Here is a 17,799-nt window from a genome sequence, read left to right on the forward strand (position 1 = left end):
AGTACTCATCCAATCCAACAAACATTGGTATTTTAATAGCATTTGTGATTCTAAGCATACTAAATTTTTACTACCAACAATTAATGGTGTTCTTTAGTTATAAATTTAAATAGTTTTGTGATTAAATAAAAATAAAAACTAATCTCATAAAACTTAGCACAATTTATCTCTTTTAAGTTTAGTATGATAACAAAGTGTGTAAACAATATAGATATATTGCAGGGGAAGAAAGTTCCAAACCGTGATCTGGCCCAAACCTGACATTGAGTGTCAGGTTTGGGCCAAAGTTATCTTTTTTAATTGTTTATAGTTTTCAATTCAGGTAAAAAACATAGTTGTAAGATAGATGTTCCATTTTGGTTTGAAATTTTTAGACAGTCCGTTTACACCTTTTAGAGTATCTTTCGCATGGCTACTCATGTCAAACTATAAACTTTACTTTAACAAAATTTATTTAACATTAAAATACACACTGCACAACGCTTTTTTCACATTTTTGCAAAGAAACATTCCTTTGACAATAAACTACACAAAACATAATTAAAATATTTAAAATATTTAGATATTGTTAACATTATTCTAAAAAAATGCTGAAAATTAAAAAAAGTATGCAACATTGCCTTTAAAAAATTTTAAAATTATAAATTTAAAGCGCTTTCTTAAAATTTACTGAGCTTTACAAATTTCAAGCGGCAAACTGGTTCACTAATAAATATTATTAATATTTTAAACAATACCAACAACTGCAGTTTGTGTTGATCACGTTTCACAGCTCAACATGGAATATTATTTAAAGGACTATGGATATTTAGTTTTAAAACTGATTTGAAAAAAATATCAGCTACTGTTTTCAAATTCGTTTGAAATTAACATCCTGTTTTATGTAAGAGACACTCCTATCAAAATCACAGATTTTTTTAAGCAGCAGTGGACGAATTTAAAGCAGCAGAGATAAAAGGTTGTGAATTGTTTGTGTTATTGTTTATAGTCAAAATGGAAAATAGAAAATATCTGATTAAATGAAATGTTTTAAGAGTGGAAGTTAAGAAAAAAAGGAACAATTAAAAAATCATTAAAAGTTTTAGTGAACAAAATAGAAAGAAATTTAGTTCAGAGTTCATCTCTGATCATGATTGTTTCATCATCATATGCATCATCATGTTCGTCATCATCCGTGTAATAAATTGGTTCATGATAATCATTATCTCTTTTATCATCTACTGAGTCATCTTCAGGTTTTTCATCAAGACTTTTCCCCTTGATTAGGATTTCTTCAACTACCCCGACTATAGTATCTGGGTCCTAAAAACTTGCTAGTTCAAATAAACATAAATAAAAAAATTTCAAAACTTATTTTTTTATTATTTTGAAACATCTTGTAACTGGAAATGAGGGTCTAAAGAATTAACTTTAAAAGTCAGTAAAGTAATTGAGTCTTTGCAACAAACTCAGATCTTCTAATCCCTATCTTTGCAACCTGATGGTGTAAACCTTTGTTATTTTAAACTTAGATTATTATGACCAACCAGAATTCATACTTTGAAATATCTAAGGTCCACAACGTTGGGATGCAAAGATATAGAGATTAGAAAATCAGAGTTTGTGGCCAAGACTCATTTCCTTTGTGCTTTCCAATACAATTTTGAGTTCGCAATACTCCATCTAAAAATTTGAAAAACATTATACAACGCCTCCTTTTTTCAGTTTATTTTCTGAAATTTACAACGGTTTATCATTTTAATTTAGAATGCGGTGAAAAAGTTTAAAAAATGATATTCTCACCCTGGAATTAATATTTTGTGAGAAATAATCCTCCTCCGCATCAGCTCCTTGATATATTCTAAAAGTTCGTCACTTTTAGAGTTTGAAATAAACCATTTCTTGAAACGTAGATAGGTCATTTTAGCAACAAAAATACGGTTAATTCAGGTTTTTACGCATCCAATATCCGTTAGATTTGATTTCTATAACTTTAACAGATTTCCTTTCATAGTATCAAAGTTAATCTATACAGTTCCTATATGTCCCACAAAAATTATAATTGTAAATTTAAGTTGGTTATTAGTGTATTTAATAAACAAGGTAAACAAAATTAAACATAGTCCTATTTCTAATTACTAACCAGCATTAGATAAAAATCCAAAGAAAGCACGACGGCTTCTTAAATAAAAATTGTTTAAAACGAATTGAACTTCATTGATTAAAACGATAAGGCATAAACTTTGCAGCTCGGTGCATATTTTCAAAAATATTTGATGGTCGGGGGGGGGGGGAATGAAAAATTGGACGTGGAGGGTGGACAAAAAAAGGGTTTCCAAGAAAGAATATTACCTTATTGTTGGATAACCAGTTACTCCTGCCTGTTTGCAAATTTGCTTGTACCTAGTAAATCAAGGTTCAAATTCTAAAATTGCATTACCAAAAATAGTAAAATTGCAATTATGATAAATTTAAAACAGTTTTTTTTTAATTGTATATTTACATTTTTAATTACCTTTCGCAGTTTATTTTTCCGACGTTAGCCTTTCCTTTTAACGCCGTTGCAACCTAAATTAAAATCATAAATTATCAAATTTTGTATAAAAAGCAACAGTAAAAATCTATCGCCAATTATTCTTTTGCCATTTACTCTAACGTCCACTAGTTATATTTTTTTACATACCCTCTAGTACACCTCTATTATGACGTAATTAGCTCTTAATAGTTCTTATTCTTTGACTGAACATGTAATCTGCTCTATAAACATGTTTCATGTCTGTTAAAGCTAGTCTAACAGTAAATAGTTTTCCCAACACTTCGATGTCTCCTTTATTGCTATTTGCTCTATTACTGCTTGCTTTGTTGACTATTTTCTCTTTACCTTTATAGCCCTATTATTGCTCTATTTAACATTTGCTTGTTTAGTTAACACGTTCTTAGCTCATTATTAATAATGGTTTAGTATAGTAAAATTTAACTTTAATTCTAATGTTAAAGTCGGGGGAACTTAAGGCAGATATTTTTTTTATCTTCTTGATTATCCAGAGCTAGTTCCTAGCATTATGAACTCTTTTATCCAAAAAATTGCAATAATTTTAATGTTTAACATTTTTAAATGTTTAGTTACAGAGCAAATAACGTAAAAGGGGTTGTAAACTTGTAACTTTACGCAAAATTATAAAAATTATTTTTTATTTTGTTTTAATCACCTGTTCATATTCTGGTGCAAACTTTACACAAAACCCGCACCACGGGGCGTAGAATTCAACCAACCATAATTTTCCAGATCTAAAAAAAAAATCATTTAAGGCACTAAGAATAAGACCTAATTGAATTCTCTTGAAAACTTTACTTGATGTTATCTGAAGACAAAAATTAATTATTCAGCATTCTACACAATACCGCAGTTTGGTATAGAACGAATAAAATAGTCATTCCCCGTTTTCCAGCTAATTAAAAATTTGAAACGATATTAGTTTAAAATATTTTTAGGAATTTCAAGTTATCAAATATATCTAACATTTATATATTTTTATATATTCCTTTCACATTTCCTACCGTACTACAGAATGCTGGAACACATATGGTGTGATATTTTCCACATTGCTTGGAAGTGACTCCATTACCCATTGGTATAGATTATCAACATCCCTGCAGATCCATCATTTAACTATTCAAAATTTTATTAAAGTTAATCTTATTACTTCCAACTAAAATAAGATCATTTAACAGTAAAATATGTTGATTATTTTGCGCTTAAAAAAATATCTTACTCCCTTTGATCTTTTGTCGGCTTTAGAGTAATAATAGATGCAATAATTATAAAACCAAACTTGCGATTTATTCTTTTTTTGAACTATTTTGATTAAACAAAAAGTGTTGAAATTAAGCTCAGTTCCGTAAAATGAATAATGATAAAAATAAATAAGAAAAAAGATAAAATATAAATTAAAGAATATATAAATAAATGTGCCTATGATACTGCTGGTATGGGGTATAGCGTCTGCTACCAATACTCTCAAGAGGATACATTCTAACCAAACATCAATTTTTAATTCAGTTTTTGCTTTATAACAGATTTTAGATCAGGGGGGAAATTCGAAAATTCATTTAATTTCCTCAATTAGCGAGAACAAATTAAATAATTCCGCTTCGCATAAAACATACCGAATGGCGAATATAACTCACATCTGTGGGGAAAAAATATTCTCAAAATGGAGAGAATCTTTGTAAAGCAATAATGAAGAATCGTGAAGAATAAATTTAACTCATGTGTTGGAAATGAAGTTGTCCATGGACCAAATAATTCCACGAAGTTTGAAATTCTTTTTATTAATCGGTTTTCCTTATAGTTGGGTAGCCGGTTATAACATTTTCCTCACACAACTCAGACTCAGTCTAAAAACAATGAATCATTATTTGATTATTCATTTAAAAATACGACTTGTAAAAAAGTGCTTTAGGGGGGCTTAAAAACGACAGTTAGACTCAATTTAAAATTTGTATAGTTCAATATCGAAAATTATTTCAGTTACTACCAGATTAAGATAAATGGTGTCCCACGAAACAGACACAGATGGTGAATAGTTTAAAATGTCTTCTTCCATAATTTGTTTAGTTGTTTGATATTAAAGAGAATAATAAAAAATACTAAATGGGAATCATACTATAATAATATTGATTTTAAAGTAAAATATATTTATTGAGTAAAAGATTTTTTTAAAGGAATTAACCTGCAGTCTTTAATATTTAATACAATGTATAGAAGAAGACATTCAAAACTATTCACCAACTGTCATGTTTCGTGGGACACCCTGTAGATTGTTTAAAGTTTGTAAAGCATTCAAAACAAAATTCTAAAAGACTGCATTAAAGAAAGTAAACTTTTAATAAAACATAACATCTGATTAGAAATAAAAAAAATATGTAAATATATATCATTTATAAATATACCTGACAATCTACTTTTCCAATCTTTACATGCGGCAATTTTTCCAGCTTTCTCCCTTTAAAAGACTTCAGTGAGAAGGTGATCAACATTCAACATGTATGCAAATTTTATGAACAAAATATTACCCAAAGCACTCCATTCAGGTGCAAGCTGTCGGCATGGACCACACCAGGGGGCATAGAAATCCACCAACCAAACTTCATCAGCTGATTTCCCTCCAACTAGCTGCTTAAAGTTTGCCTATCAATGAAAAGAATAAAAATCCACTTAAAGGGACCAGCTTCCATTTTTTAATGACGTCACTGGTTCACAACAGTACCCTGGCACTTGTTTTTGTTGATAAATTTGTTTGCAAGCTGTTTTATATTCATAAAATATAGAGCCAGAAGTGACAGAAAAAAAAATTTTCTTTCAAATTTTTGAAAAATAAAATCTGGATTCTCGAGAAATGTTTTTCATGTCAGCTGTGTTGAGTTCACACTATATGCAAGTGCACAGTGCAACTATGCAGTACAGGTAATTGTAACACCGTTATACACTTAAAATATGAACAAAAGGATAGCTCTGTCTTCAATGATAAGGCGAAGTTTAAAAAGAGTACTGTTGTGAATCAGGCATACGCCTCTTCCAACGGAGGTTCACTTGAAATCACTCCTACAGTCCATTTAACTGATTTACACCAAATCTAACTGTTAAGCCTTAAATTATTAATAAAAAATACCAGTACATTTAAAGAATAATATGCTTATTGATCATTTCCTCAGTATTAATTTAACCATTCCATATAGCCCGTATCCCATCAAATCTTTATCCTTATCCGAGCTTATTAATAATCTAAATTCAGTCGATCCATGATGTCATTTATGTCTTTGAATAAATTTACTTTGTTAAGAACTGTTACGCTAGGTCTAAGAATATCAGTTACAAAATCAGCAATAGATTCTCCGTCATGGTTTCCAGAATAGATATGCCGAATGCTGCCATTGAAGAAGATGCTGGTCGGATAGGCATTGATGCCATGCTCATTGCAAAGTCTATAGTATCCATTTGAAAGAAAAATTATAGAAAATGTTAAACAAAGCATTATTTGTGTAAAATATTTTTGAATCCATATTTTCTTTAATATCATAAATTTCATTTATTTTATACAAATAAGCACATTTCATTACAAGGCAAGAACAAGAGTAAGGAATAAGAATATCATATTTTTTTCAGAAACATTGAAGATTCTTCCGCCTCCAAGGACGCATTAGAAACATGAGCACAAAGGTTACAATTGTGATATAATTCTAACAAAAAATGCATAATAATGATTGTAGATGTAAATTAAATGAAATTACCAATCTAATTTAAAATGTTTTTGCAATGTTAACGGGACTTAAAAGAAAAAAGGATAAAAAATACCGATAATAGTACTGGCTTTTCTAAACTCTGGAAGAAGTCTCATACAAGGTGGACACCAAGGTGCAAAGAAATCCACAAAGGCTTGTTTCCCTCCTGTTGAAATCTCTGCTAGATCCTCTTTGGACAGAGTTTTCATGGTTCTTGCCTTAATTATTATTACTATTATTATAGAAATTTGGTTTAAAAACTTTTGCTAAATAAGAAACCTCATTAAAACCGATGATAACCATTATAGATTAACCTTTAGGCGTTCTTCGAATCTAAAGGAATTGGCTCTTTGCCACAAACTCTCATTTTTAAATCTCTATTTCTTTGCAACCAAATGTCGTAGACCTTAGATATTTCAAACTATGAATTCTGTTAGATCAAATAATTAATGTTTGAAATATCAAAATGTTACTCTATCAGGTTGCAAAGATATAGAGATTAGAAAATTTGAGTTTGTGGTAAAAACTCCTTTTATTAAAATTGTTTACCTGAGCAGCAAGTCTAGCAAAAGTGGCAATATCTTGGACACCAGTTTTACCATAGTTGAATTCAATACCTCCTCCAACCTTTTACAATAAATGAGTTACAACTTACAAACAAATGTACGAGACTTTTATGTCAAAATAGCATAATATATAGAGATATTGAGTATTTCTAAATTTTTGAAATGATTTGCCTCAAAATTTTGATTTGGTGATTGTTAGAACCCCGGATATATTCTCCTATAAGCTTGATTTAAAATTTTCAAGAACAGTATTTAGTGTTTAGGAAACCCAATTGCTAGAATGTGAACCCAGCTTTGCCTCAATTTTTAAACTGATTAACCTCAAAATTTTGATTTGGTGATCGTTAGAACCACAGAAAAAATTCTCCTATAAGCTTGATTTAAAATTATCAAGTTCAGTATTTAGTGTTTAGGAAACCCAATTACTAGATTGGGAACCCAGCTTTGCCTCAAAAATAATTTTTTCTATAAACTTCAACCCAATCAACTCAGAATTTTAAAACCAAACTTAGAACATTTCCGGCTGGTTCTACTAAGATGCCTTATATAAAAATTTAAGGGAAATCGGTTAAGGGGGTTTATGAGTTATGATCTGACATACAAACAAGCAGACAAACAGAGACGAACACAATCTTGGGAACCCATCTTTGCCTTAAAACTAAACTTTTGATAAAATAAAAATTCAACCTCTTCCACTTTGAATCTTCTAACAAAGCTAAGAACATTTTCCCGTGATTCTTCCGAGTTTCCAAATCAAAACTTGAGGCAAGGTATTCCTGAGTTATAATCGGACAAACAAACAAACAGATATAAAAACAGATATTGCTACTTTCACACTCCTCTGCCGATTTTATAATTGTAAATTCGCGGTACAGTCCAAAGTAGGACTGCAGAGGTTGGCCCACCTCGGACAACCAATTATGTACATCGGTAGGGCGTGCTATACAAATACAGATTATAGAATACTTCTCCTTATTAATAGAATTGGTTTGATCTTCAAATCTGGATATTGTTGGTTACATTTCTCTATTATTGCTCATTTATTGTATTATACTATACACAAATTCTTCCTAATCAGTCTTCTGATCTTTCGCTATTGTTTTGTGGTATATTTTTTAGACAAGTTTGAAAAATATGTTGTGTCCAAAATATGTGTGATGCAGTTCAGTATTTTTATTGTATTTTTCAATAATATTATTCAATAAAAACAGATTTCATTAAATAAAAATTTTTTTCAAAATCTATAATTATTTTCTTTACACATTTTGATAATAATTGTAAACAAAATATTGATTATACTAACTACTTCGTTTCTAACATGAATTGTCTCTGTAATTTCTTGAAAAGATAAGTTTAGCAAAGTGCCAAAGTTATGATAATTGATAATATTAAGCATCAACTCATCACAAAGTATCCCATTAAATTTTGACTTTAAGTGAAACAATGTTCCAAAACACAATGTTCGATAAGTTGTACAGGTTAACTTTTTAAAAACTTAATATATAATACATCATCTCCCTTATGTGGTAAAGTTGTAACTCTTTATAGCTCTTTATTTAAAATAGCGATGACAACATTTTTGTTTGCACTCTCCAAATATTTATATACCTTAAATGCGATGAATGTTGGAAATTTCGTTACTGCTAGATTGGCACAAGTAGATCTATAGATGGCACAGTCAAGTTGGCCCATTCTTTGCCTCGGAATCAAGTATACCAGCTTCTTATATTCTAAAATTAAATCAAGATATATAAATACCGCACATCTTAGTAGATGGTAGTGGTACACACATTAATCGTCTTTGTTTGTAGATTCTATGTCCGAATTTAATGAATTTTAGCCGCGTCTCAAATCCGCCTAAAACCGGTTTCAATTGATCGCCGGCATAAATCTCGAAACATTGAATACAATTTTAGGTGGAACTAGCCATATTTAAGCCGCGGCTCTAATTCTTCCATTTCAGTCGATGGTTTATTATGCACAATTGTTGAACTTGGTTTATACAATTAGTTTAGTGAGATTTACATGTTACTAGCTTCATTTTTCATCTTTCATTAAGGGTTTCCATTGGCATACCTGTGTGTCAAAACATACCTAACGAATGGCCCTCATCTCCGTGCACGAACTGCACAACCCAAGCAGGGCTGACCTCTTTGCGAAGACGACTTTGCATTTCACTATTAATTTTATTTAAGTTTTAACTTTTAGATACGTCTAATTCTTTTATGCCCTGGGTGGCCTCTTTTTAATCTGTGGTGAACATATATTCCCAGCTAAGCTGGACTAAAATTTTCACTATTTTCTTATGGGTTAATAGTAAAATATCATCCCGGCTGAGTACACCTTTCAATAATTGCAAATTTTTTGATATTAAACTTTTGATAGTGTTAACCGAGCTGGGAACTTTTGAATGGTGAATATCGGGATTAATGCTTGATCCAATCTTTTTATTAATCTCTAGACTAAATAATGCTTGTGCTCCTTTCGTTACTAATCTCCAGATTAATTAAGCGATCGGGATTAAGGTTATCCCATTCTAAAGTTTTCAGCTCTGTTAACATTTGAATTCATATTTCTTTCTTTCCAGGGCATTAATTATCTAAACGTCCTGCTGGTTGAAGGGGGCTCCCTTCAACCAGCAGGGTTATAAATAGTTATTATTCAGTCCAAATTGTTCAATTTTGGGATCATAGCATAGGCCCATTGATGTTTTGACGTTCATTGGATACAAACAAAGTAAATGAACAAGTATTTATGAACAATGTCATTTTGGAAGTGCACTTAATATTTTTACAAGCCCTACGGATCTAATAGTGAATGATCTAACATCAGAATTCATCAATTTAATGTAATATTATTTATCCTATTCCATATTTCATGTAGATACTAAATATTTCGTAACGTTTTTATTAACTTTGTTCAATTCTTAAGGCATGTGGTGACTTTCTGTCTCATAGACAGGTTTCAGGTAGACACCGTTTATTTTTTATATTTAATTTCAGTGTTAATTAAATAAAATTCCTAAAGGAATCATCATCCAAAACTGTTGACCCAGGTAGTAATTCCAGCACTTCTCTTAATACAAAAGGTTCAAAAAACATGGATTAAAAATGAACATTTCAAATTAGTATAGGTTGAAAAATTAAATAAGTTGAATGTTTTACCAGAAATCAGATTTGTTGTGTAAAATAAAGTAAATTTTAAACTTTTAGATTTAGAATAAATGCGTGATCTCTGAATTTATCATTTATCCCTTTAAGAGTATGATTCAGCACCCGAGGGGAATAATTTTTGGGACAATGAAAAATTGGACATGAAAGGCAATTTTTAATCCTTTTTTACACTTTTCCCCAAAAATAAAAATTTATTTTCCCCCTAAAAATCATTTATTTTCTCAAATTCAGCAAATAATATCCTAAATTAAAAATTTACGCTATGCTTGATTGACAACTCAAAACTTTTGACTTCATGTCATATAAATCTGAATTTATTGAAATAAATTAAATAATTAATTTTTTTGTTGCGTCATTTAATTGCGTGATAAAATTAAATACGGCCAATTAAAAAGATTAAAATTAAAATCCAAGTATCTACTTAGAGAACAAATTACTTTAATATCACATTCGTTTTAGTTTCTTCAAAGTTTTTGCTTTAGTTAAAATTCCTGTACCTTTTTTCAAGTAAAACGGTCTAGCAAATACCTTGATATTTCTCCATGATCAAAAATAGAAGCCGGAATATCCACACCTTCAGTTGTTGTTGGATCACTGGAAAAGTACATGAGAGATCCAGTGCTTTTCTTGCCTCCCAGTTTGGTGCAAATAGACAGGTCCTGGCAAAGTAATAATTGTAAGTTACTAGTCGCTAAAGATTTAACTGCCCAGGGGCGAAAATAAGGATTTTCTAGGGGTGGGGGTAAAGTTGAAACCCCCCTTAATTACGCCACTGTACTGCCTTTAAATAATCTATATCTCAAAACAAAAATTTGCCCCAGAATATTTCGGCCTGTTTGTGTGCATGTATCGAATAGATAATCGTATAGGGAAGCCAAATCTGATGAAATCCTTGGGAAAGTCAGACTCAGAACTCTTTAAAAGATAAATAGTCCATACAAGATTTAATTTAGTGTACTATAATACTACACTTAAAGAAAACTCCAAGCAGGAGCTCTTGTGTTGTATCAGATTCAAGACTATGTATCATGTATCTCCTTGCAACTTGCTAGTGCCTGCATTTTTTCTTTTATTCTCCATATATTTGATAATATTTACTCCCCTGATATAAGTTTACGCTAAATCAACAGAAATCATTCCAAATACATGCATTCACTTTCAAGCAGAAGGCATTCAAAGGTTTCAACAAGCAACATTAACATTTAAACTTAGAAAGTTTGTAAATAAAGTTTTTTATTGATTTATTAAGCTCAAAAGTTCTTATTTGGTCAAGTTAAATTTATTTCGTAAAAAAAAGTATCGGGTTCCGAAAAATTCCAACTAAAAAGCCAAGTTTATCATAAAATAGGCGTAAATTTCGAAAAATATATACTTAATTACTTGATCACAATCTACAAGGCCCACTGATACAAGACCATGAAGAGTAGCTCCCACTAGTTTACGAGTGAGTGCATCTGGACATCCTAAAGAAACCAAATACTAATACAAATGTAGTTTCATAAAAATGTCCAAAACCAAACTATCAAGTAAAAAATATTTTCTTTAGGATGTCATAAATAAATTTCGTAATCAATACCTTATTTAATTTTAAATTTAAATTTCAAGTTACTAGCTGTCTCCCTTTTATTATTGATATTTCTTATTATTAAATAAAACCAAATAAGAAAAAAGAAAAGTTTAAATTTTTTGGATTCATTATAGAAAAGCTTTTTATGGGATTAAATCTTCATTTATTTTTTGTAGTCGAATAAAAAACTAAATATTTCATCTACCTAACTGTTCAGAACAGAACATTATAAGCCAGGGTTTTGACCTTGCATCTTGATTATTCATCCACTTATTCAGATTTCCAGACCAGAGATCAATCACATTCTCGGTCAGAAACCTGTGAAAAATGGCCGATTGTTCATGATCTCCTTTAGAATTACTAATAATGAATTTATTTAGCGGAATTGAAAAGTGTAAGCATGTTTTTGGGTTTAAGTTAGGAAACATGTGAACTGGATATTTTAAATATGATTAAAAAGTCAAACTTAAATGTGACAAAATTTCACGCTTTTACATGTTGAACTGTTTTATAATTATATAATCTATATCTAAATTTCTTTACTCAATAATTTATATTATATCATATCTGTTCGGTTCCATAGTAGTAAAGCTATCGTATAAGAATTCCCATTATTACACGGTTCAGGAGGAACAATTTTAATATTGTTCGCTTACTAGCGTTTAAGAATGCTTATTCTTACTCTGTAGGTGTAGAATTTTCATTCTTTAACGCTCAGACCGTGTAAGAATGGAAATTATTACACGGTCAGAGCGTGAAAGAATGTATATTCTTACACGCTCCGAGCATTAAAGAATGGAAATTCTTACACTAGTTGAAGAATATTCATTCTTACACGCTCCTTATATTGATTTTTTCAGTATAGATCAATATTGATATTTTGTACTGAAAACATGGACAGGGCAAACTCACCTTTTTTCTTTTACATTAATACATACAAACTTGCCTTTTTTAACTTAAAAACAACTTACCTTTTTCTTATATATTAAAACATGCAAACTTACCTCTTTTACTTTGTATAACATGCTCACTTACCTTTTCATGCTCACTTACCTTTTCGATGAACTAATCTTGATACATCAAGATTAGTTCATCTCGTTTAAGAATTTCCATTATTACATTTTTTTCCTCTTAAGATTATCATACTATTTTATCAAAATAATTTAGTTTTTTAATTTCCCTATTCCATTTTAATGACAGAAAAGCTTAATTGTGGAACATAAAAAATTTAACGAGTGGTTAAATACCTGGAAACATACTCTATGAGACTTTCTTCATCTCTATTTCCTTGATACTTCTTCGTACCTTCCTTCATTGTATACAGCTTTATAGTCGGGTAGCCTGTACAAAATTTAAAAAATAAAAACACTTTAACAAAATTTTCTAATCCCTATATTCTTGCAACTTGATAGTTTGAACTTAGATTATTTCATCTAAAAGAATTTATTGCTTGAAATGTCTTAAGTCTATGATATCAAGTTGCAAAGATGCACGGATTATAAAATTTGAGTTTGTGGCAGAGACTCAATTTCTTTCCATATAAAATAAAAAAATTAAAAACTTAAAATTCACAAATTATATATTTTTAATGTTATCAGACCTTTAAAAAAGCGGGAATTAAGTAACGACGTCCCATATCTATTCCCTGTATACGGTCATTTGCATTGAAACAAAAAAGTGACATACATGTGTTCATGTTTTTTGTGTAACATAAGATGTATCAATATTTGCGAATCAAAGATTTTAACCCCCTATAGCGCCCTTGTAAATATTGTTTAGAGGTGCTCTTTTTCTTTGATAGATTTATGTATATTAAATATCAAATTCATGCTACCGAGGAGTCTCTTAACACGAAAAAAACTGTTCGGCGATTATGATTAATCGATTTTACTGATACACACTTTTACCAGATTGAATAACCAAGATCGCCGACACATCAGATTGACTAAACCAAGATCGCCGACGCATCAGATTGACTAAACCAAGATCGCCGACGCATCAGATTGACTAACCAAGATCGCTGACACATCAGGGAATTGTTTCTGTGGCCTGTAAAATATACCTGTAATTCCTTGTCTTTGGCAGATCCAATATTCATCCTGACAATTTACAGCTCCAATTCTTATTACACCTGAAAAAAAAGTTTATCAATATATATAAAGTAGTAAATTCTCTGCCCGGTTTTTTTGTATGTCCAATAACAACTCGTTCACTTCATGACCGATTTGCCAGGTCGAGATGCGTCCGGATTCTTAAATTATAATTCAATCGTATTTTGGTCTAAGAAAAAGCTCAAATTCACGCGACATAATTGGTACGATTTTCTGATGTTGTAAAGAAAATATTTACCCCTGGATTGTAGTTACCTTGAAGCTGTTTTGCAAGTCTTCTCCATGTTGGGGCAAGGTCATGGCAGTGCCCACATCTTCATCAAACAATAGTTGTATTTTATATTAGTTCCATATCTGCTTAAACAAAATTCTTTTACTTCAAAGCAGAAAGTTATATTTTTTAGAAATTATATTTTTTTCTGTTTTTGGACAAAATTATCAATTGTTTTCCTTGGACTGTAGAAGTTTATAAACCAAATATCATGTGACTCCAGTACGCTGTTAAACAAGCTCAGTTTATAAAGTTAAACATTTTGACGAAAGGAACTGTAGGTGATATTTCAAGTGACCCTCAGTCCGATTTACAACCTTTATCTCGGCAAAAATGAGTTGTAGTTTGCTACCTGGAATTGAATTAATTAAATTTTAACAATTTCTGTTTTTCTCTTGAATTAGCGGGTCTCTTGAAATCACAAATACAGTCCCTCTCCACTTCTCAAGCAATTCAGTTTTAGTTTTATTTGAATTCATTTTGGCATATACGTATATTTTGTAAATGGTTCTATGGTAACCTGTGTTCGAATTTAATGAATTTGAGCCGCGTCTTAAATCCGCCAAAACCCGGTTTCAATTGAGCGCCGGCTTAAATCTTGAACCAATGAATTCGATTTTAAGTAAAACCAACCATATTTGAGCCGCGACTTAAATTTAAGCCGCGGCTAAAATTCTTTAAATTAGGTCTCTGATTTATTTTCATATATAAATACAATCTTAAAATTCTATGTTTATACGTTCATTTATGATCAATAATCTCTGCAGTTCTATATTTTTATCTGTGATAATGCGATTTTAAAAAAAAAATTCTACAAATTTTAAGGAAAGTTGAGCTAGCCTCTGTTGAAACTCCGCTTGATCTAAGGTTACTATTTCCACATCGTCGTCATAAATGCCAAAATCCTCATGATAGTAGTTCCAGGACTGATAATTTCCACCATGCCCTGCATGTTCATTGAACAAATAACTTTGATTTTGATGTAAAAACAAGACAGAAATTCGTGTCAGATATACATTTTTTTCAATTAAACCTTTTTTCCTTTTCATGTAATCAAATTTCTTAGCATATATTATACAGGGTTACCCACAAATTATAAGACTACGGAATGTTTGTTTTGTCGTTTCCTAATATTTATGATTTCCTAAAACTGTAAACTTAATGCTTTCTTTATTAAAGTATAAAATAAGATATTAAAAGACTTTATTTAAGGCAGAAGACTTGATCTAACCTTGGGATCGTTATATTTTATGAGTTTTAGGTCGTCTTTACAGTCTCATCCTTTGTGGGTAACCCTGTATGCAAAAATATAGATTACTTCAAATTTAAAATTTATTCAATACTTTGCATTGTGACTTTTTACCGTTCGTCAGCAACAATAAAGATATCAATTTATAATATTAATAATAGTTATTTCAACGTCATTCCTTTGTTTTCATCTAGTCCCTCTTCTCCAAACATGTCATACTTTTTTCTCAGGACTTCATCCTTACCACCAAGAATTCATTTCAAAATTTACATACTAAATTATAAGTCTTTTCATCTCAGTTTAATAGAATATCCAAACATGAAGTTAAGATTTGTAAGTTCTTGGATTCGAAATAATAAAATAAATTGAGGTTTAAATTGTAAACTGATTGATTTAAACAAAAAAAAATATAAGTTAATTAAAGATTTGGTATGAAGGGTTTCATCGAATTTGCACCATTAAAATATAATCCAGTAGTAAATTAGAAGAAAGAAAAAAGAAAACAAAAATAACTAATCAGCAATTAACAATTTAAAAAAAGCGATCAGTAAAGAAGGTTGATTTTTAAAATTTTCAAAAAATGTCGATTTGGGGTTTAAAAGATGCGCCTTGGACCGCTCACGTAGAATTAATTCCCTTTTTTCTATTTCTTTATTATGCAAGGCTAAAAAAACTAGTTTTTTAATACCCTGACATATATCTTTCCAAAAACCGGTTTTTGCTTTTAATTTGATTGATTTTCAAAGGATTTCTTTTACGAATTTAACGTTTCTCTAGATCTATTTTTTTCTGACTCACAGTAGTGTTCTGATTTACAAAAAAAAAGTAAAAATCTTAAGAGCTTGAAAATTACGAAAAAAAAATAATTCTCAAATCTTTTTTAAAAATGTATCAAAGAAAACTTTAGGAACTGGTGCATGGTGGATTTGAAAAAATGGTTAAAAATTTACTCTCTTATTGGTAAAAAGCATAAATCTTGAAATAAAGCTTGCAAGCTTGCCTTGAGAACTTCATAAGCGCGTGTCAGCTCTAAAAACTTTTCATGGGCATCATCTGCATCATTCTTAACATATAATTATGTTTTATACTTTGCAGTGGTTTGTAATTATTCTAAACAATTATTTTTAAATATTTTGCTTCAGGGGGGGGGATAAAATGAACATTATTCACAAGTTTAAATTCTAAAATGCATGTTACACTATAGCTCAAACATTCAATATATATTTCAACAATACTGTTCTTTATCAATGATACCATTTTAACATAACATCACATTAATTTTTTTCTTAGATTGAATGATTACAACCTTGATGATTTAAAATTTAATTTTTATTTCTGGAGTGGAAATTAAACTGCTTGGGGGAGAAAACAAAAAGACGAAATCTTTTTTATTTTTTATTTAATAAAACCGTATTCTACGAAGAGACTACTTTTGTATATTTTGTTATTGTTCTTATTTGTACCTTATCAGGATGAAGCTTCAGAGCCAGCTTTTTAAATGCTTTTCTAATTTCTCTATTATCTGCATTCTTTGGTATTCCTGAGGATGTGAAAACAAATTAGAAATTATACGATTAATGAAAAAAGTTTTATATTGATAATATGATAAAAGTGTTGCTTAACTCAATTTAAACGAATATTCTAAAAAATCATTTTGGGTAAAAAAAAAAAATTTTTGGTGACATTTTTTTTATTTAGTGTGCTAAACTCAATTTAAACGAATATTATAAAAAAAATTTTGGCGACATTTTTTTTTTAGTGTGATAAACTCAATTTAAACGAATATTCTAAAAATCAATATTGGTAAAAATAAAAAAATTTTGGCGACATTTCTTTTATTTAGTTACCTAGCAGTTGATAATATTCTTTTGATAAAATACTGTTTATGTTAAGAAATAATAAATACAGCTGAATGAGATTCATTTTCATTTTTAGATCTGGAAAAGAATATTTTAAATGCTATTATATTACACTAGCTTGGGAACCCAGCGTTGCCCTGGTTACTCAAAGTTACTCCTGCTGTTAACCCGCACTTTGTCGTTAATTACGATTTTAGCTATTTCTCCCGATAAAAGACGACAAAGTCAGTTTAGACTCTCAAAATCAGGCTAAAAACATTTCAGTGGTTCTCCCGAGTTCTCCAAACAAAATTTGAGACAAATCAGTCCAGGGGTTCCTGCGGTATGATCTGACAAACAAACAAACAAACAAACAAACTGACAAACAGAGATTACAACTAAATATATATGTTATACATTTAGAAATAGTTGTAATCCAAATTGTAGAAAAATATCTAGCGTTAAAATGAAAAAGTTCAAAATAATTAAAAATTTCTACAAGTTTTCAGAAAACTATTAAAATGCAATTAAAATTAGTGTTCTATATAAGAAGACTGAGACCCATGAAACTGTGGAATAGAATATAAAAACGACATGTAAGCAATCTAATGTGTATTATAGATGTATTCAGAATTCTAAACCATTAATCATTCATACAAATTAGTTTGTATAGACTCCGCTTTGATTACGGTGATAAGAGTAATTTGGTTCTCTTTGAAACATATTAGCTGAGATCGTGCCCATTGGTTTGGCATTGATTGAT

General features: G+C 30.0%; 1 protein-coding gene across 1 annotated transcript; it reads right to left on the reverse strand.

Moving 5' to 3' along the window:
* Positions 1–595: 595 nt before the first annotated feature.
* On the reverse strand, positions 596–17,135 carry LOC111708933 (dnaJ homolog subfamily C member 10). Its single transcript, XM_023482447.1, has 28 exons — positions 17,046–17,135; positions 16,662–16,738; positions 16,199–16,261; positions 15,377–15,437; positions 14,790–14,895; positions 14,129–14,176; positions 13,934–13,992; positions 13,630–13,698; positions 12,815–12,908; positions 11,773–11,885; positions 11,381–11,463; positions 10,529–10,659; positions 9,849–9,902; positions 8,922–9,004; positions 8,436–8,557; positions 6,811–6,888; positions 6,312–6,479; positions 5,814–6,023; positions 5,056–5,170; positions 4,933–4,985; positions 4,325–4,377; positions 3,953–4,012; positions 3,538–3,630; positions 3,189–3,267; positions 2,495–2,547; positions 2,332–2,382; positions 1,783–1,840; positions 596–1,302 (listed from the first exon to the last, which is right to left on the reverse strand). Exons 1-28 carry the CDS (start codon positions 17,125–17,127, stop codon positions 1,111–1,113), a joined length of 2,508 nt encoding a protein of 835 aa, XP_023338215.1. The 5' UTR covers positions 17,128–17,135; the 3' UTR covers positions 596–1,110.
* Between the last annotated feature and the right edge of the window lie 664 nt (positions 17,136–17,799).

The sequence above is a fragment of the Eurytemora carolleeae genome, unplaced genomic scaffold (genome assembly GCF_000591075.1).
Source record: "Eurytemora carolleeae unplaced genomic scaffold, Eaff_2.0 scaffold919, whole genome shotgun sequence".
Classification (NCBI taxonomy): Eukaryota; Metazoa; Arthropoda; class Copepoda; order Calanoida; family Temoridae; genus Eurytemora; species Eurytemora carolleeae.

Coding starts and splice junctions, on each gene's coding strand:
- LOC111708933 (XM_023482447.1), bottom strand. CDS start 17,127: ATGAAAATGAATCTCATTCAGCTGTATTTATTATTTCTTAACATAAAC. Junction 16,262..16,661: donor TGAAGCTTCATCCTGATAAG/GTACAAATAAGA, acceptor TTATATGTTAAG/AATGATGCAGATGATGCCCA. Junction 11,886..12,814: donor CTCATAGAGTATGTTTCCAG/GTATTTAACCAC, acceptor CATTTTTCACAG/GTTTCTGACCGAGAATGTGA.